Genomic DNA, 21,438 nt, shown 5'->3' on the forward strand with positions numbered 1-21,438 from the left:
AAATATGTAACTACTAGTAACCTAGTTGGTTGTAGGACAAAACATAAGAAAGATCTGCTTATACACTCTTCAGCCTCTTCCTTCACATACTGGAGAAAAAAAAGATACCCAACTGACACCAACAGAAATATGTTTAATATTTGCTCCATTGAGGAAATAGTTTGTCTTAAAAAAAGAACTTTAAAAGGGGCTATGACTTTTTTCTCTCTGTGCATAGACTGGGAACCCACTGCACGGTATCCTCCATTTTTGTGTAATTTGAAACTACATCTGGATCAAACTGAATATTTATAACCGCCTAGATCTACATCTGAATGTTTTCTAAATAATTTCTCAGCTAACACAACTGTTTCTGAAAATTGAACTCCACACATTTGAATAACTCCAGGTTTGGGAAGGCAGATGTATAAAAAAAGAAGACAACATATGATCTTTCCACATACCCTATTCTTCAATCTGTTTCTCATTCCATTTTTATCCCAAATATTATATGCAACAATAGTCTCCCTGCACATCCAATAAAGTAAGATTAATATAAATCAGTTAGTGGAATGGATATTCTTCTGTACATTTAAAATAAATATAGTTTATATAAATAAGGAAGTGCTGCAGACATATTCCAAGCCTCATTATGGTAATTTGCTAGAGTAAGTTTTAAAAATCTAAAATTTGGGGAAACAGGCTTCGTCTGTAAATATATTATATACTTACACTTACAGGTTGACTTTTTGGCACATCATAAACACCTTCTTTCTTTTGGCTAGTAGGAACCTGTGGGAAGAAAATTATAATTAGGATCAACTTGAAAAATACTGGAAGCTCTTATTGGAATTTTAATGGATTATATACGTGACTCTGAATTCTGAAACACACGTTGTTATAATGAATGAGATGGAAGTCCTTTTCCCATAGTTCTTGGAATTCCACTTTGTCCTTATACTAGCCTCCATTTTAGATATCATGGCCATATGGACAGATGGCTTATTTGAATTTACTACCTAGTACAGTCAGGTCAAACTGGATGCATCACGCTCAAACTGTGCCCACCCCATTGCTGGCAATGGGGAAAAAGTCACAATATGTCGCACGATGTCACGAGTTTGACATGCCTGATCTAGTACCTTAGGCTTAAATTTTAAAAAGGACTCCTTCACAACAAATCTGTAACTTTGCACAAAAGCAGAATTATTATCTTGTAATATTGTACTATTTTCTTATATTTTTTCCATGTAGAGTTTGAGCATCTGGTCCCAATTCATATTTGTTGCTCTAATTTATTATTTGGGAAAAGAAAAGACTTGAACAATATGTCAAACTTCTAATGTAGGTACCAATGACTGTCCAATTAGTACTTTGTAGAAGAGATGTGAGTCTTTTACTTTGTTCACATCTGCTCTGTACTCATTAGAAACTGTTTTTCCTCCCCATTTGAGGATGAATAATTAAAGAACTTTGGTAGAATCAATCAAAGAGATGTTTTTTGAAACTTGTGCATTTTCCTGATTTCTTGTCCTTCCAATGAATTCCACTTGGTTCCAATCACTCTTTTCTGTTGCAGTGTATTCATTTGCAGCCTAATACTTTGTATAGAAATTAAATTTCATTTATTGGTGCTAGTGCTTAATTTCTTTAGTGTCTTTTTAGGCTTTATTTGTACTGGCAAATTACCTTTGTCTCATCTCACCTTTTCTGACCTTAACTATTAGATTAGGTTTTTATATTTAATCAAGTCCCATGTAATTTCTTCTTTTATTACTAGCATGTATGTTATTTATTTGAATATATACTCCATTACAATGTTTAAATATCCCATTTGGACACATTTTATATAGCATATCATTTTACTGTATGAATGGATTTCTATATTACTTTATACCTATACTTTAATGCACATACTATATACTACTACAATAATCTGGTGCAATGTGCTGTATGTGTATATCTGAAACAAAATTCAATGCCTAGTTGAGGTGAATTGTGTCTTATGAATACACCTTATAAATTATGAGAGAAAAAATTGTATACAACATTAAGAGAGGAAAGTAATCAAGACATTAGACTGTTCTGACTTGAAAACTGGAGAACTTTATTATCTATTGGTAATAGCAGAAAAATCAAATAAAGGTCACAAGACTATAAGAATACATGAAACGTTCCCCCTAGACATTCAAAAGATGCAGAATATCTAATTTTTAAACATTTGTTTTTCAAATACTTTTTTTTATTTCTACTGTCCCTTTCATTAGAATTTCTCAGATTCTAATTCTACAGATTCCAGATGCTTTAGTTACAATATGCATTGGATAAGTAGCCCAATGCAAGTCCAAGCTTTGTCTGATCAAGAACTAACTTATTATACACAAAGTGTACTATCAGTTTATAAATATTAAGTAAGTTATTTTCAGATTGTTTGAAAGCAGAAATGAAATTTCTTATTTTATAACACTCATAGTGTTGACAGCTATTTTGTTACGGAAGACTGGATTGTATGTGCTATGGTATGTTTCTATTTTGCCTTTTTGTTCTTAAGAAGAATAATTTCTGGCTCACTTATGACTATATTTAGTAGTTCTGTTCTCTATCTTTTGAATTGTTTACAAAATGAAAATATTTTCTTCTATTCATATTTTTATTTCATCTCTAAAGGCATTCATTCACATAAGGTGACTATAGGGGTTATTTTTATAAATTCAGCTTCTTTTAGGTCAAATAAATATTGTAAATTTACTGATATTTTATCAACACATTAGACAATTCTAAAATAAAAATAATCACAGAAATGCAAAATAAAATGCCCAAAATATATAGCACTGAAAATTTAGTCAATTCTATAACTGCATTTTCCGCAACTAGCCCAGGATGCATTAACTACTGCTAGCTTTAGTTTGACATAATGCAGTAAAAAGCTCATGGTTACGCTTATTCCTACAAGCTATACACATTTCATACTAATAATCCAAAGTGACTCAGCTGGTTAAACTGGCTAATATCTATTCTTAGTACCCCTATGTCCCCAATCATAAAAAGGATCAGACACAGAGAAAATGTTACTTAAAACTGACTACATGGGCAAATTCTAACATTTTTTAAAATAAAAAATAATCTCTCTGCGAAAACCTTCCTAGGCATTATCATCTTGATATTGCGGAAAGAAAAGATAGTTTTAGGGACCCAGATAGTGATGCTAGTAGGAATGATAATTCCTGGTAGGACTATCTTTGCTCATAAGGTCAAAAGGGGAAAGGTGAAGTTAACATTAGGGTTTTTACACCAACGCTAATTCACAACAGGGCTGAAGCCAGCAGGGACTTGCTAACAGGGACTCTCCATGAGTCAAATTGATCCATGGAGAATGTACTTGCATACTAAAAATTGTAAATTTGTAAGGCAATGGCAAACCACTCCTACATCATTGTCAAGAAAACTATGCTGGGCTGAAACAGTTAGAGAAGCTGACATTAGAGGGTGAGACACTTCAGGTTAGATATTACTCCTCTAGTTACTAGGAAAGAATTCTGACATTCTTTGGACAGATGAAGGCTTCAAATAAATTTGACTACAAGAGTGCCAGTGTTGAAAAAAAGATTTCTCATTTTATAAGAGCACGTGCAGCTTGAACCTGATATGTAAGAATCATGAACCAAGAACAATTTGAAATTGGAAATGAAACCTATTAAATTAAAAGCAAATGAGTGAATTTATGTTAAATAGAATGGGTTATTCAAATCAGATGATTACATGATGGAGGCATTCCTTAGAAGGAATGAAGCAGTAATGCTACTTAAGGAAGACATTGCTAAGCAAATGCTCAACTACATATATATATATATATATATTGTGCTAATACAACATTAGAAACATATAGTACTGCTAATGAGTGATAGAATTTAAAAACTGGTAAGTAGAGGCACTAGAAATTATAGATGGAGTATGAAAGAGCTATGTTGTAGGAAATGAAATGAAGGAGATAGGTTGTACAGTAGTTTTGCAAAAGGGGCAGCATTCCAACCTTAGTTTCAGGAGAATATGGACATAACTGAATGTACAATATCAGAAATAAATTGATCATATAATACCAAAAAGAAGATGGAGAAATTGATACAATCAATTTATTTTGTTTATTAAATTTAGAGACCATCCATCTCATCCTCAAAACAACTCTTGGCATGCTGATGTAATGGGGAGAAGATGGTTTCACAGATAACCTGGACCCATGCCATTTAGGGTTTTAAAGGTCATAATCAAAAAATTAGATTAAGATTAGATCAAGAAATTGATCAGAATCCAATAAAGATCACTTCATTTTTTATAATTAAGAGGCTACTACAATGAAATAACTGAATTTGGAGAAATATTGGTTCAGGAAAGATAGAAGTGTGACACAAGGGTTCATAGTGCTTTCATTGGTTTATCTTGAACAGCAAATATATTATTGAATTAGAAGGATTAGAAGAGATGTCAGATGGAATAAAAATTGGGAGTTGGAACTACTAACTATCTCAGATAAATAGATGATGTAGTAAAGGCTTAAAAGACTTGATTCTGACAGTGAAAAATCTGGGTGAATGTTAAATTTTAAAAAGCCAAACAATTATGCCAGCAAATATATTCAGTGTTAATAAGGAAGTAAAGGTAATAAATAGTTTTGGTTTCAGAAATAAAGAAGGAAACTTAAACAACATTTAAGTTTAATATTTCTATCATTGCAAAGGTCACAACAGTTAAAACAATGGTCTTTCTATTGGAAAGGGTGTGAAAGCTAGACAGTGAGAAAGAAGAGACAAAAATCTATTTCAAATTATAGATTTGGAGACTGTTTCTAAGAATATGTTAAATTGTGAGAACCAATTAACTGATTTTGGGCCAAATAAAGGCTGACTATTTCTGTAATGTGAGCAGAAATTCACATATTTTAAATGAGATGCAAAGGAATGATGAACTAGAAAAAACAATTATGCTTGGCAATGTTGTGGGAAACAGGGAAAGAATCAGATAAAACTGGATAAACCAACAATAAAAGAAATTATATTATTTTCTCTGAAAATTAGACGTTAGTGACAAGTCAGGATGGTGGACATTTATTTATGCAATTGCCAGGATAAGGCTTAATTCAGTGGCAGTTAATTAACTAATTCTGAAAAAGCTGGACATAAAAGAGAATAATTATTGTGGGTCTGTAAGTAAAATATTTTTTTAACCATTTGTTCACCTTTAGAAAAAATTCCAACCATAGCAAGAGTTACAGGCAGAGTTCATTAGACCTCTCCTCCGTGAGCTGCATTTGTTACCAGCAGATTTTCCAGTGCAATTCAAGAGTGGTTCTTGCATATGAAGCTTTATACAGTACCTGCTCTAAGTATTTCTGTCTATTTCCCATGGACTCTGCCCATCTGAATGATCAGACAGAGTTAGGCATGCCCCAGGCCTCATAGCTTAAACTGTTATTGAGAAGGACACAGGAAATCTTGTAGCACCTTCCCTCAGGAATAACATCCCACAGAGATTAAAATATCAAATTATTCTTATCACTCTTTAAATGACCATTGAGAACCTGGTTCCTTCCCAGACTTTGGACTAAGTTGGTTTTCAAGGCTTGGGTGTTGTACAAGGAAGAGGGTTTATAAGCCACCCTAGAAACATTTCATTAACACATATAGACAAATAAATAAAATCATAACAAATGTTACCACATACTCAAATATAAAAAGGCGAAAAATAATTCTTGTAGGAAAGGAAAGGTGTTATACAACCTAATAATATCCATGAAAGCCTTTACCTCTTAGGATAAAAATTCTGTTAGTATTACACAGGGCTTCCAAAATAATAATTGTGGCCTGAATTCAGGAACAGAATTTTGTCTTTGTTCTTAATTCTGTTAAAAAAACAGAACTCTAAATCTAAATTAATTAGAAATAATTTCTACTTAATAATAATTTCTCTCTCTCTCTCTCTCTGTCTGTGTGTGTGTGTGTGTGTGTGAGTTAAACTTTTTTTTAAAGGTTGAGGAAAAAATGCATCCTAAATGATACAGGTAATCCTCAACTTACAACCATTCATTCAGTGACTGTTTGAAATTACAATGGCACTGAAAAAGTAACTTACACTTTTTTTCACACTTAAGACAACTGCAGTATCTACACGTTCACATGATCAAAATTCGGACACTTGGCAACTGGCGCATATTTATGACAGTTGAAATGTCCTGGGATCATGTGATCACCTTTTGTGACTTCTGACAAGCAAAGTCAATGGGAAGGCCAGATTCACTTTACAATTGTGTTACTAACTTAACAACTGCAATGATTCATATAACAACTGTGTCAAGAAAGGTCTTAAATGGGGGCAAAACTCACCTAACAACTGTCTCGCTCACCAACAGAAATATTGGGCTCAAATGAGGTCGTAAGTCGAGAACTACCTACGCTCTACAAGCTAAATCCAAAACCTGTACAATTATGAAATGGAATTTATGACTTTAGGAAAAATAAATGAGCTTAAACGAAACTTTACATATTTTACTCTTCAAAATATGTTTGATGATTACTGGAAGGAACAAGAACACAAATGTACAAATTTTATACCTGATAAATGTTTTCTTCTGTTTCAGGCTCACGAATTGGCTCATGTCCAGCCTCAAACACAATGTACTATTACATCAGCAGCAAAAGAAGAAAGGTCAGAGGTGAAAAAGAAAGGAGAAAAAGGCAGTTTTGAACTTTAGAAGAAATAACCATCAGCAGTAAAGGAACAGCAGTATAGGCTGACAAAAGAGCAACTTTCTCTTTTTCTAAAACAAAAAACAAAAATGTGACTTTCTTTTATAGAAGAGAAATAAAAAAGATGTGAAACTTCACTAATTGTCATTGAACAAATTTCCTGCTGTTTCCTCAACAGAGATACGAACATAGTTCAACCTTGTTTCCAAAGAAGCCTATATATTCCTTATTGTACTTTTAATTTTAAGAAAAGCAGGGAAAATGGACTTCAGCAATGAGTTTATTTTAACTGCCTGGTTTCTATACTGATTTTGAAGAAGTTTCATGGGAACAACTTCACAGAAAACTATTTCAATACTGATAGTACTTCTAATTATCATCATCACCATCTACTTATTCTTTCCATTTTCTTGGAAAGGCAATTTTCCTATACTGTATTTTAAAAACCATTTTTTTTCTTCTAACATGTTTCTATAGTTCTTTTGTTTTGAAAATATCGTTAAAGGCATGTAATCTGTTCTTCGTAAAAATGTATAACATTAAAGATTTGTTTGTCATTGGTAAAAAAACCTTTCAACCCTATTTAAAACAATGGTGTCCTTTATCCTAGTTAGCACCATTTTTTCCTTTCTTCCTATGTTCCTAGCTTTCTATTCTATGTGTACCCACAATTACCATGGTTAATGCTATCTAGAAAACACTATTCAGTGTTTGCTAGCCAGTTTCAACTCCTACTTTCCAAAGCTGATTCCATTCATGCCATAGCATGTATCATGTTATTCCATCAGTAAAACTAAAAAAAAAAGAAAAGGGAAAAATTATAAAAATACTGGATTATGGAATGAAAGTAACATTCAAGCAATGGCCTACTTGCTAATTTTTTATTATTATTAAAATATCGATGCTATTAAATCTTGGTGTGTCTCAATATTTAAGCTATTTCAATGATCTTGTGATAAGGAATTGATTTCACGCATTGCATTTATATATCTATAGATTTATATATCTTTTTTTTTTTTACACCGACAGCACACACAGAAGTTAAGCCAAATTTTTTAGGCATAGCTGGTTAAATGAGCCATACACATGGCATTCACTGAATGCAAAGCCATAATGGAAAATTTTACACATCAGGCCAAATCAAACTCATACACACTTCCCAAACCAACATTATAACTCAGCATTACACACCAGGTGACTGATTCCTAGGGCCTAAATTCAACTAGCAAAATTTTAATTCATGCCAAGAACTGGAATAAAATGTTCTAAAAAAAGTTTAAAGAGAGTGAGGAGAACAATCTTATAGCTGGCAGAGGGGAAAATCTCTTGTACAGGTTTCCACACTTCCTAGTATTTTTTGACTCTCTTTGTCCATGGAATTGAATTTCTTTATCTTTTAATTACCACAGTTAGTTTTTAAAACATTACTTTTGGATGATAAATGGGGCATTGGCTGTAAAAACTGGAACTAAGATACCTACCTTGAAGCACCTGTCTTATTTCCTATTGCCACAACTACTTATAATGGCATCTTCTACTATTATAGTGAAATATTAGTCTAGAGACTTTGCACTTCTTTCTCTGCACAGATAAAAAACTGGAATTTAGTATGCCTTTTGGTGAAGCATTAATTTATTATTCTTTTTCCTAAATCAATCAATTAGTGTATTTCTTCACTAATCTTTAGCCTGAGCAGATTTAGTATTTCATACCATTTCAGTGACCATCTCTGTTATGAACACAGGGAGATTCTCATCAGTTGTGCAATGGACAGAACACCTGCGTGGCAACTTCTGTTTCTCAAATGACCTCCCAATTAAATAAAATTAATTTAGAATCTCATCTTTCAACCTATAGCTTTTTTAATGCTTGTTTGCTTTAAAATAGTTAATTACAACTGTCAATCTCTTAAAAGAACAAAACATATGTAAAAAAATATAAATAATCTGGTTAAAAATGAGTTGATATTTTTGAAATTATTTCTCAACTGATGCTATGTATCATTGCTAGGCATTATATTTATATTTCAGTAGTAGCGACATTACTTAGGTTTTCTTTATTTTCTAGTTTGAAAACATTTTTATAATTTTCAGTCTTGTCCTTGATACCTTATTGATCTGTTTTTGAAATGCTGAAGGTTTTTTTTATAGTTTTATAATATTTTATAGATAAACCACATCCCTGTTTCTGAAACTTCACAAAAAATGGCTTCAAAAATTACCTGATAAACAGGATCCTCTACATCTTCTTCCAAAATTGTCTATCACAAAGAAAGTCAAAGATAAAGACAAAAAAGGGAGAGAATATGAACAGCAGATGCCTAAGAGCCATATTTATGATTTAAAGCATAAGGGAACTGCATAATCTATAGATGTAAAATAGATATTCACAACCTACAGTGTATATAATTATGTATGAAATAACACCAGAAAAAGCATCACACAATTACTCCAAAGATCTCCAAGTTGTATATATAATATGTTTATTGCCAAGTCAACAAGTTCACATGATTAAGTTTCTCACCAGAGCTAAGTTGATTTTAATCACTGTCAAACATAATTGTACCAACACCAACAGTATCATCCTCAAATACAAAAACTGATCTTATATAAATTGGTTTTTAGTTTTTTGCATCACAGGTCCTATACCACAAAAAGTCATCAAATCCAACACATATTAATTTTTTGTACTTGCCTACCAAAAATTATTAAAATACCTGATATACTGCTTGTTCACATTGTTTATCTTTTTGTGCCTTCTTTTCCAGTTCTTCTCTTTGTTTCAACTCATAAATAAGTTGGAAGAGGTCTCGTAAATCCAAAATCACAGGTTCTGCCTATAAGCGATATAGAAGTAATGAATGAATGTATACGCATGAATGTAAAATACTGTATGTATAAAAGGTCTAGCTAATAGAATTCAGCTTTTCTGATAAGGCAGGTTTTAATGGCAATGATCAAATCATTTAGTTTGTTGCAAGTGCACTGAAATCAATGGAATTAATATGTTTGGCAGAGTTATCCATTACAAGTGGCCCTCATTTAATGATTGTTTTAAATTTCAACTGTGCTGAATGAGAGTGTTCTGGCTGTTGCAGCACCTCTGTGGTCATGTGATCATGATTGGTGACCTTCTCTGCCAGCTTCCCACAAGCAAAGTTAGGAGAACCTGGCATGAAGTAATGATCACATGAGGGCCTTGCTTAACAGCATGAAGTAACGTGGTCTTCTGGAACTGCCATTATTAAACAGCACAGTCATGTGATATTGCTACTTCACAGTTTCATCACTTAGCAACAAAAATTCCAGTTCCAATTATCATAATTAAATGAGGATTGCTGCAAACAATTTAAGCTGGATTATTTCATTCACTAATGGAATTGTTTAGTATGTAACATTTAATCATATTAGAAATTGAGAGCCGTTTTGATCAGCATTGGGTCTTTTTTTTTGCTAGCTTGCCCTATCTGTGTATGTACTCACAAATTACTATAAAATTGAGCAGCTCTATGTACACATTTACAGAACTACTTTCCTGCTAGTTCCTTATTCTCAGCTAAATATTCATTGTTGGCACTGAGGCAGTGTAACTTACAAAGCAAACTAATTTCCTTGTGAAGAAAAATTCAGTGAAAAAATCCTTTCTGTTACTCCATGAATTGTATAATCAAACCAGCCAAGGAGTTTTTACAATTGAATATATTTTTATTATTAATTTGTATGCTATCCATTTGTCAGATACTAGGCGGCTTACAGAATTAAAATGTCAAAACAGGTAGTCCCAGGTTTATTACAATTTTTCACACTTAGGACTGCTGTAGCTGCCCTATGATCATATAATCAAAATTTGGGCATCTGGCAACTGGCATGCATTTATGACAACTGCACTATCCCAGGACATGTGATCACCATTTTTAACCTTCCCAGTTGGCTTCTGACAAGCAAAGTCAATAGGGGAAGCCTGATTCGCTTAACACTTGTGGCAAAAAGGTTGTAAAATGCCTTGCTTAGCAAACAAAATTTTGGGTTCAACTGTGGTGCTACGTCAAGGGCTACCTGTAGATCAGTTGCTATTCCCCAATTAAAAGTCTTCCTTCCTTTATGAAATAGCTCCATTAGCAGGAGCTTTGAATCCAGAAAAATCTTCCCATTATATTTCAGTACTTTCAGAGAAATGGAACTCCAACTTGAACAACAGATGGAATATTCACAGAAGGATATTCTTCTCCTAGAAGGCTTTGTACCAATAGGAACTTTGTTTCATTGATATTCTGTCTGGATTTCTTTCAATATACACAGCCACGAGGAACTGGGTAAAGACTTCTACTGCCACCCTTTGCTTGGCCTGAGGTACAGATATAAATTTGGATCTCATCAGCATACCGATGCTAACTAACTCTAAACTGAGGAATGATCTCTCAGAGCAGGTTTTGTTGATATAAAACAACTCTGGAAAATAAGTCAAGCTCTGAGGCAAACCAGATTGAAAGATCCTTGGGTTCAACCTTTCTTCCCCCAACAACACAGATAGAAGCTGCTGGAAAGAACAGAACCAATGCAGAATAGTGTCTATGATACACAGTCCTTGCACACGGCCAAAAGGATATCATGATCAAGAGTATCAAATGCTGCTGGGACAAGGAGGGATACACCATCCAGCTCTGAGCAAAGGTGATCCTGAATTCCAATTGGAAGGGTTTCAAATAATCTTTTTTTTTAGGACTCTCTGAAATTGGAGCCAAACCACCTACTCATCAACCTTGCCTATAAATAGTAGGTTGGAGAGCAGTCATAATGTTCTGTCTTCTGTATGCATGTAAATCCTTATTAGGACTTCATACAAAATTTCTTTGTGGCTGCAATCTAAATTTAAGTGCCTCTGGTTTTTTTTAGAGATATTTCAATGGAAGGAGTACATTTTGAAAGTCCATTATGGATAGTGCAATGAAAAAAATGCAACTGAAACCAAAGTAAAATTATCAGAGCATAATTCAATACTTCTCAGATATATTTTTTTTCCTTAATGAAGTCTCAAACACAATCCAATTTGAAAATGAGTAACTGATGTTCACCCATCTCAAGCTTAAAGTTATTAATGCTTTATTGGTGACTCTATTTAATAGTTCATGCTACTTAAGCATAAATTTAACTTAGTATACATTCCCAATGAAACTTGTAATTCAAAATTGTAAGATATAGCAAAAACATATTATCTGAGATTGAAACTGATGAGTCTGAACTCACATCTGTAATTACTATATTTTAATTTGGTTTTGTAAAGTTTTAGAAATCTTTGTACAGTAGGTGGGAGGGAGTCTCATCTATTCCTAGTGAACTAATTTGTACTTTATTTATACTGGTCAAGCTTCAAATTTTAATTAGGTGAAGGTTCATTTTTATTTACTGTATACACATTATATTTGCAAACTAATGGCAAATTAAAATGAACATAAAAGATGCTTAGAGTAGCTATTTGTTTTCCATTATTTTCTACCTAAAAGAGTGGAGGGGACTAAGTAAACTGATTTGTATTCAGCTGATGTATACAGCTTAATTAGAAAGCAAAATAATTACTAATTAGAAGCAATACATCAAGAAAAACTGGGAAGGATGACTCTGCCCATTTCTTTCCAAGACTGATATTGTTAAACTGTCATTTCAGAACACTTACGCAGGGACTTCTGACAGTATTATATACTGCATAAAGAATGCTACTAAAGGTGATAAAATGATGATATAAATGAGAAATGATACTTAATACTTACTGCTTGGGCTGTTTTTATTGCCACAAATCTATGATTCCCTTCCTTTCCACATACATATCCAAAGGCCCGATGGTCTGTGATATCCTTTGCGATGTATGAAATTTCATGTACTGCATGATGGTGCTGTAGTAGCTGTTCATAAACAAAGCACAAGAACATTATTAATTGAAGCTCAAGGTTTGATTGAGGCACATGATTTATTTTTATGAGGATAAGTCTGAAAAAGTACAATCCCACGATGAAAAACTCATGGTTTGATTTGAGTCATGTGATTTATTTTTATAAAGATAAATGTGCCAAAACAGCAGGATCAGAATGAAAAGCAATGCTTCAAGCACACTTTCTTCCAGACTACATCTGAGTGGTTTGATCATGTTTATAATCATTTCATGCTTTAGGTGGTTTTGGTGTTTCATCTACTGTTTTGTTTTCACTTAGATGAATCTTCCTCATCTGTTATCACAAACTCTCTTGTGATATTGTGCCAAATTTCAGATCTTCCAATGACAGGTTGCTTTTCTTGTGATCATTAAGAGAGCTTTAGTTGTTACAATTCCTTTACCATCCTTCAGTATCTTTCAAATGGCCTTTCTGACAAAACTGCCTTGCCGTTGAACATATATCCTGAACTAGCATTATCACTGAAATTAATATTGCTACTGTTTAAGTAAGATTAAGTAAGATTTAAAGGCCAGCTGGTTTCTGGAACTTTATTTCCAAAAAAAAAAAAAAAAAATCCTGAACAACTACTGCATGGAGAAGATTCGAACTCTAATGTATAATTATTTATATTACAAGGAAAAATGGGTGCAAGTATATACATGTAGCCTCTGGTTGGATATATTTAAAAAATGTATAGGTTAGACAAAAAGCAGTGCGATATCCACGTTTAGTTTCAGTTATATATATTTTTCAGATATAAACTGCACCACAATATATGGTTCTTCTCTACACAAAAAATAATAATAATTTTGTGTGCATATTCAGATAGAAAAGAACTTGTTATTCCTTTCTGTCATTTGTACAGTGGTTTATCTTTGCTCACCACTGACTTAGCATGCATTTTTGAGTATGTGTCTACATTGGAAACTTGTCTTCCCAAGTGTCAGGTCCTGCAACTATCATAATGCAAAGGGTAGGGAGAATGCACTGCTATAGTTATAGTTATGAGGCTTTGGCAGTAAGAAGAAGCTGTGTGCCAGAGATGACTAGATACAAATTGCTATTTGTGAATTTGGGTCCTAGAGATAAGATAGTTGTTGATGTATTGATTGCCCTCTTGCTTAATAGTGGCTGTCCAGAAACACCCGGGCCTTATTTGGGGGCTGATTGGAAGAGTCCCCTACTGCTTGGGGACTTCAATCTCCACTCCCTGGAAACTGAGATAGGTTGGGAATTTACAGCTTACACAGACCTATCTCACTTAATATTTCCACCAGGTCAACAAGCATATTAGGTTATTCAACAATATTACTGTAACAAGACTAAGCCAGAGATGCAGCAAAGTCTTGAATTTATGCTTAAGAGTGTATGAAAGATTAGATAAGGAGAAAAAAGTCTCAAACTAAATTCTAGTAAGAGGGAGTTGATGGTCATTTGTAAAGAATGAAACAATTTCCTTGGAATGAGCTGATCCTTGATTCAAGCTAATCTTGGAGTCATGGTTCCTGCTTAGATAGAAGGTGCAAGTCCTGATCAGAAGGACCTTTAGTCAGCTTGGGTAGTGCACCAGTTGTAGATGTTCCTGGTCTATGACATTTAGATAGTTATAACTCAAATACTCATGAGGTAGTTGGATTATTTATTATATGAGGGCTGTCTTTGAAGACAATAGGAACCTAAAAAATGCAACAACCAGACTGTTAATTGAGGGAATCTACTACTCAAGGAAAACATTAACATTTTGTTAGTTGCTGCACTGGTTATTAGCCATATTTGATAATTAAATTATCAATGTGCTGATATAATTAAATATAATGTAATGTGCTGATTAGTATATGTAAAACATATAGCACAAAGCTAGATCATTTCAGGGATTGCCTCATTCTGATTTTGTTGGTTTTGATGGTACAGTATGAGAAAATCATAGACAGGAAGACAAGTCTTCTCCCTAGTTGCATCTATATTATGGAATTCACTGCCCCAAAGAGGCATGTGGGCCCATTCACTTCTGGCAATCAAGAGGTGATGTTATAAGCTTTCTTTTTAAGATAAGTATTTGATTCTTACCCCTTGTTAGGAGATCATCATTATAAGTGGGGTTTTTAATGCTTTGTGAGCTTTTAACTAAGTTTTAATTGAGGCAATTGTTTCTTTTAATATTTTTCTAGAATTCTTGACTGAATAGTGCAAACATTGTTATAAGAAATAAATAAATCACGTCACTGTCATTATAGCTCTCAATCTCTTCTCCCAATATTTTCTTTGTTTCTACATATATAGACTTTTTTAAATTCTACTTTGCATAGCTTGTTTCCTACTGCTCTGACAATACAATTTAGACAATGCCACTCCTAAGAATTGCTATACAAGCACAATAATATTAAGGAATGAAGACAGGAACCCTCTTGCACAAATTTATTTTTTTCTTATTAAAAAGACTTTGGGTTTTTTGCTTAATTTGTATCATTTAATTAGCATTTCATTAATGTTCGTAAATTACAACTATCTTAACTTTTTGTGTGTGTGCATGCCATCTATCTTGTATAAAAATATGGTTTTATTTTACAGATTTCATGTGATTAATTTAAATCTGCAAACATCTCATAAAGCTAAAACAGAATGCAGGCACAGAGAGACAGATCATGCTAACTAAATTTGCAGAAATCTTTTCATTAAGTTGTTATAACCTATTATAAATTATAGTGATTAAGAAAATCTCATGTCAATCAATGGCAGTAACAGTACAGAGAAACACAAGAGAAATATCCTTTCTGCTAAATTTTAATTTATCTTTTTAATTAGCACAGAAAAATGAATTTAAAGAAAGTTCAGCAGAGATTAAGATAACATTCTAAACTGGCATTTGTTTCAAAGATGAATTTTCTCGACATTCATATTTGTCATTTTTTATATCATAAAAATATATGAATCACGTATTATGAAGATTTGAATACACTGAATTAATTTGACTTGTAATCTACAAGTAAGACGCTTAATGGTAAACAAATATACATTATAGGTAGTCCTTGATTTATGATAGCAGTTGGAACAATTTATGTTGCTAAGCAAAGCAGCTGTTAAGTGATTCACACCCAATTTTACTGCCTTATTTGCCATGGTTAAGTGAATAATAGTTGTTAAATGAATCATATGGTCATTAAGCCACACAGCTTCCCCTGTTGACTCTGCTTGTTAGAAGCCAGCTGTGAAGGTCACAAAGGCAATCACATGACCCAGGGATACTGCAGCCACTGTAGATACACTCCAGTTGCCAGGTACCTGAATTTTGACCACATGACTATGGGAATGCTGTGATGGTTGTATGTGTGAGGACTGGTTTTAAGGCACTTTAAGTCACTTTTTTCAGGGCTGTTGTAACTTCAAACAGTCACTAAACAAACAGGTTTAAGTTGTGTACTGTATATAAAACATCCATGGTAAGTATAAATAGGAGAGCTGGTCTGGTGCGGTGATTAAGGTACCAGGCTAGAAACTGGGGGATCATGAATTCTAGTTTCACATTAGGCACAAAATTAGATGACAGGCCTTGGGTCCCTCACTCTCTCTCAGCCATAGGAAGAAGACAATTGCCAAACCATTTTCAAGATTTTGCCAAGAAAATTGCAGGGACTAGTCCAGGCAGTTGCCATAAATCAACACTGACTTAAAGGCCAGTCAAAGCCAAGGTTAAAAGCAGAACCAGCAATAATACAAACATTCCAGAAGAATTCTATAATCTTTTTTCTGAAATGAGCACACTGGCTGATCTTGAGAGACAGTTGCTCAACAGAGTAAAAACAGTGTCACAGAAAAACAGTATTTTCATGACTTAACTCCCATCACTTTTGGAAAGTAGGATACTAGCAGCAGCTTCTCTCAGAACAATTGATTTGACTAGGTTGATCCAGGCTGGAGAAGACAATTCTGAAAATATTTAAGGCCCGAAATCACCCTGACCTTTTAATGTTAAAAATGGTTATTTGAAGGTAAGGCCAGGTCCACAGCACAGGTGTAATATGTGGCAGCTAATAAGCAGCCCATTGCATTTTAAATCAACTGCAGCTTCAGGTTGGTCTCCAAAGACATCCCCTCTTACAACATATCATCATAATCAAAACAGGTGATGATTAGGATGCAATTTATTGGAGCTACATCCAAGGTCTCCGCCTGCCCAATCGCAGTAACTTTGAGTCAGATTTGTTGCATTAGGGGTGGTACTTTCTCACCTATATTAAATGCTGGAGCAATCAAGAGAGAGCCACAATACAACAACAACAGGTCTTTCTTGGGGTCAACTTCAGAATTAATCAGAGATCTCAGTTTTATTGTGCAATTTCTTTTTAAAGGAAATATATTTATCAATCTTATATAAAACCTCAAACTGATGCCTTGTTTTGGTTAAGGCTTTGATAATAATCTCATGATTTACCTCTGTAAAGCAAACAATGTCCATATCTAGGGGTGATATAAGAAGCCCCATGCCCTCTGCTGTGTGCATGGACAAATGACATTTTTACCAAACTGAAGTTAATGGGAAAACAGCCCACTGGGTTGCTCAAAGTGGATTGCTCAATTGTAAAGAGCTGGGTTCCAGTCCTGGTGGGTGTTTTTATTATTTCTATAATGAATTTTCTAAATCATGTTTTAATGCAGCAGTGTTCCCAAACTAGATTACAATATTAAACATGTAATTTAATTGCTGTTCTTATAAATGTAGAAGTCCGAGCCTAGCTAAAATAGATACTGGCTACTACAATAAATACATAATTTAAATATTCTTTATAATTTCTGTATTTCCTCCACAGGCATCATCTTCTGTCAGTTATTTTGTTGGATTACAAGAATGAATAATATATAAGCAGGAGAAAGGAGGAGGCGGGGAGACACTGCATAACATCCTAACTCCAGCCAAATAAGAGAAATGTCAATAATATTGACCCAAAGTTAAGCAGAAAATCTATGCTGTCTAAATTGTTATGAGATCAGCAGCTATATACATTGTTTAAACAAATAAGGGCTTCCGAATATACTGAATTCAGCGGGCACTCAAAACTGCATCTCCATTCCATATTCCTAATTATGAGGAATATGGATTCTGTATATGAATGTTGGTTTAACCAGAGGTTGGATATGTTGGTTTCCTACATTAGGTTATCAGATTCATTTTTCCTTTGTTTCAAGAAATGGTAAGCATAAAACACTCCATAAAAATAATCATGTAGGTTTCAGGGTTTAACAGAGATTTTAAGCAAGCCAGGATACTTATATAGATTTGGATTTGTTTATTTTTCTAAGAATCGCAATCCTAAAATTCTAAAGCTCTAGAGAAGAATGAGTACAAACAGGCTAGTGCATCTATTCTCTATTCTACAGCTCTATTTCTTTACAGCAGACATGTCAAACACAAGGCCCGGGGGCCAGATCCGGCCCGCAAAGTGGTTTCATGTGGCCCGCGAAGCCATCCTGGAAACAGTGAGGGAACGGCCCCCACTGCCTTGGCCCTGGCCCAGAGACCCTCCTTCTGCCAGAGACCCTCAGATCTGTCCCACTCCTGCCCAGGCCCCCACAGGCACCCTTGATGCGAATGATGTAGAGCTGGCCATGCCCACACAGTAGGCCATACACACTCTAGCTACGCCCACCCAGTAGGCCACACCCACCCTGGCCATACCCACCCACTGCCTGAGGGCAACCGCAATGCTGATGCGGCCCTCAGTGAAATTGAGTTTGACACCCCTGCTTTACAGGATATGAGCAAGAAAAACAGATATAAGGCATTTTATTCCAGTACAATTGAAAGCTAAACAGTGATAGTAACTGTATAAAAGATGGTGATGCCCTAGCTTGCTTATTAGGAGCTTTGCAAAAAGGACAACTGACAATATTTTGGATGAATGCCACACAAGCAACTGAAGAACCATAATTATTTAGACATTTGTACAATCATGGAACATAATGGAACAAATACTCTGCTGCCAGACCCCTTCTTGAATGAATGTATTACTAGAGACCCAAACGGATGTTTCTAGGGTTCCAAAGTTTTTAGTAATTATCCAGATCCTAAGCAAACAAACAAAGTCACATTCACAAAAGCTTGCTTATATCCTACTGATCATATATTATGACATATCTGCCAATAAATTTAGCAGAGTAAATTAATTTTGTTGGAAGCATTCTTCATGAGTGCTACATATTCTCAAGTGTATTAATTATATTAGCTTATTTACATAATATAATTGTATTGATTTATTAGATTTTCTTCTGCATTCAAGCTGTATGCTTTCCTTCTAATTGTAAAATTAGGTATCCCCCTTTCTTTATTTCAGGGTCCTATTAAATCCATTTTTTTGTCATTACCTTATTGATTGCCAAGCAGTATTTGCACAGAAATTAATCTATGATCACATTCATTTGTGGAATTGGACATAAAAATTATTATGCTATGGTAAAATATCTTTAATGCAGGGATAGCAGATAGAAACATTTTTATTTATTCTGGAAACCTCATTAAGTCATGGAAAATCATTATATTTCCAATGGTTGATGCAAAAGTACTACCTTGTAATTTGTACCAGGCTATTAAGAAACAGTAAAGAATCAGACTCAATTGAACAGAAGGGGGAAAAATATGCTTATAGTCACTATCCTGTCAGTATTTATAGAGAATTTAAGTAAATGGCTGTCAAGAAATTCCTAGACTCTATTAAGCATGTTGTGTCCCAACACAGTAGGTATAGAATGAAGTACTTTAGAACATTCATCTGTTTTAGGAAACAATTAGTCCTGAAAAGCTTCTAAATTCAATGTAGAACATATCAATTGTCCATGGACTACTTTAACTAATTAGTTACACCATTTAATTCAGGAGTTCTAAGTTGTTCTACAAACAGAATATTCACATTATTCAGGGCATATTCATGTACAATCTTTATTTCATACTTATCTGCCTGCTACTATTCTGCTAGAAAACTACTGTAATTAAAAACAAGCAAGAAAAATACACTTTGATTGAAATCAGCTACTACTGATTCATGTTTTCAATCTATGTGTGTGCAAAGAAATCAGTGAACTATTTTTACATTTGTGAAAAGGATTAAAGTAATGGAACACAACTATAACAAGATCAGGACATAGGAATAGCCTTTTTAGTGTATTTAATTTTCTATTCGCTTCTAAATGTTTACGATTCCTGGAATAATTTAATTTCAGGAAAAATACATTCTGATTATACAATGTTGGGTTCTGCTTAATTTAAAGTGTAGCATTCAGGCTGAGCTCCAGATTAGAAACAAGAATTCAGAAATGCTTCGTGTCCACAGAATTTTTAAATACTAGCATATTTTCTCTTCCATTTCAAAGGGCTAGAAAAGTACTATTCCAGAAATCTGAGCAAAACTTTTAGCTTCTTTTAAATTTATCCTTTATTTTAAGTTCAAAGCTCTTAAAGAAAAAAGAAATTAGGAAGAGAACATTTACACAGCACCCTAAGTTTTAGCTTTTATTGATTATTATTTGCCATTAAGTCAGCCTCAGCCCTTTACCAAGAATAAAACTCCAGGATAATCTGTCCCCAAACTGGACTGTCAGATCTTACATTGTTGCATCCATTACCACTGTAATTGAATACATATACTTTGTTTCTAGTTGTCCTCTTTCTTCTTTTTCTTTCCAGCTTTCTTAGCACAGTCTCAATGGAACTTGGTTTTCTTATAATGCGTCCAAAATTTGGTAATTGAATCTGGTCATTTTGCTGTGAATGAAAACTCTATGATCCATCATGTGTTTGCTTCCTGGGGTCTATATTCTCAAGCATCTGTTATTAACACTACATATTTCTAAATATGTGAGCACATGTTGGAGCCCTCACTAGTTCACATAGAGTGGTCCTATATTTCCCCTGCAGTCATGCTGATTTTGATCTATATAACCAATTCTGTCTAAACACCACATAGTATTGTATAGAAGACACAAAAATGTGTCTATTGCTTCTCATCAGCTTTGCCAGTGAGGACTAATGGCATCCTGTGAGCAAAGTCAGTCTTATTCAAGTTCTCACAGATTATCTAGCTTTATAAAATAAAACCACATGTTCCTTATTCGAGTTCTGAATGGAATGTTCAAAGGTATAATAAGATTCATAAATCTTCACATCCTAAAAACCATTTCAAGAGCACAGTATGCAAAATGCACAGACTTAATATGAATAATTCACATCCTATCATTTTTTATGTTTCCTTATAATTCTTTGACATTATTTATTTAGCAGTATTTAGTAGTATTTCTGAGCTGATATACTAGATTCAGGAATGACTTCTTGAGGGAAGGGATATTTTGAAACCTAGTCGATTCTTATTATGTGTGGAGCAGTCACACCAATGTCACTTTCACAATGTCATCCCCACAATAGTTCCTCCCCAAATAGTTGCAAGATCAACAAGATTAGTAGAAAATACTCTGAACCCAAATTTATCCCCAAGATGAAAATTTAATTAAAATATATCATCCTAACCTGGACAAACAACTTGGCTACACTTCAGTCTGATCAAGTCTCATGTTCTTGCAAATTCTGCCAAGGATAGGCAGGAATCTGGGAAAAGGTTCCAAACGAAACTTACAGTGTTTCTTCTGAAACAAAAGTCTTAGTCCTCTTTTTATATTGCTCTTGATGTTCCTTCTCAGGTAGCCCCTTCTTTGAACAAGATCACACATCCAGTATACATGCACCTCCTTTTCCCTTTACTGGACCTTTGGGAAATCTTTCAGCATTGTTTGAAACCTAGATTACCTGAAGACTTA

General features: G+C 34.0%; 1 protein-coding gene across 3 annotated transcripts in view; it reads right to left on the reverse strand.

The window, feature by feature from the left end:
• Positions 1–21,438, reverse strand: part of DAB1 (DAB adaptor protein 1) — a gene marked incomplete at both ends in the record, with an annotated part of 190,263 nt that overhangs the window by 37,944 nt on the left and 130,881 nt on the right. For 2 of the 3 annotated variants that reach the window (XM_081324629.1, XM_081324628.1), the window contains 5 exons: positions 712–771; positions 6,582–6,644; positions 8,935–8,976; positions 9,433–9,552; positions 12,481–12,612. In XM_081324629.1, coding sequence (XP_081180755.1) covers positions 712–771; positions 6,582–6,644; positions 8,935–8,976; positions 9,433–9,552; positions 12,481–12,612 — 417 coding nt within the window. The remainder of the gene's footprint in view (positions 1–711; positions 772–6,581; positions 6,645–8,934; positions 8,977–9,432; positions 9,553–12,480; positions 12,613–21,438) is intronic. The other variant, XM_081324630.1, reaches the window with a different exon arrangement.

Source organism: Vipera berus, assembly GCF_964194415.1.
Source record: "Vipera berus genome assembly, chromosome: 3".
In the NCBI taxonomy this organism is placed as follows: Eukaryota; Metazoa; Chordata; class Lepidosauria; order Squamata; family Viperidae; genus Vipera; species Vipera berus.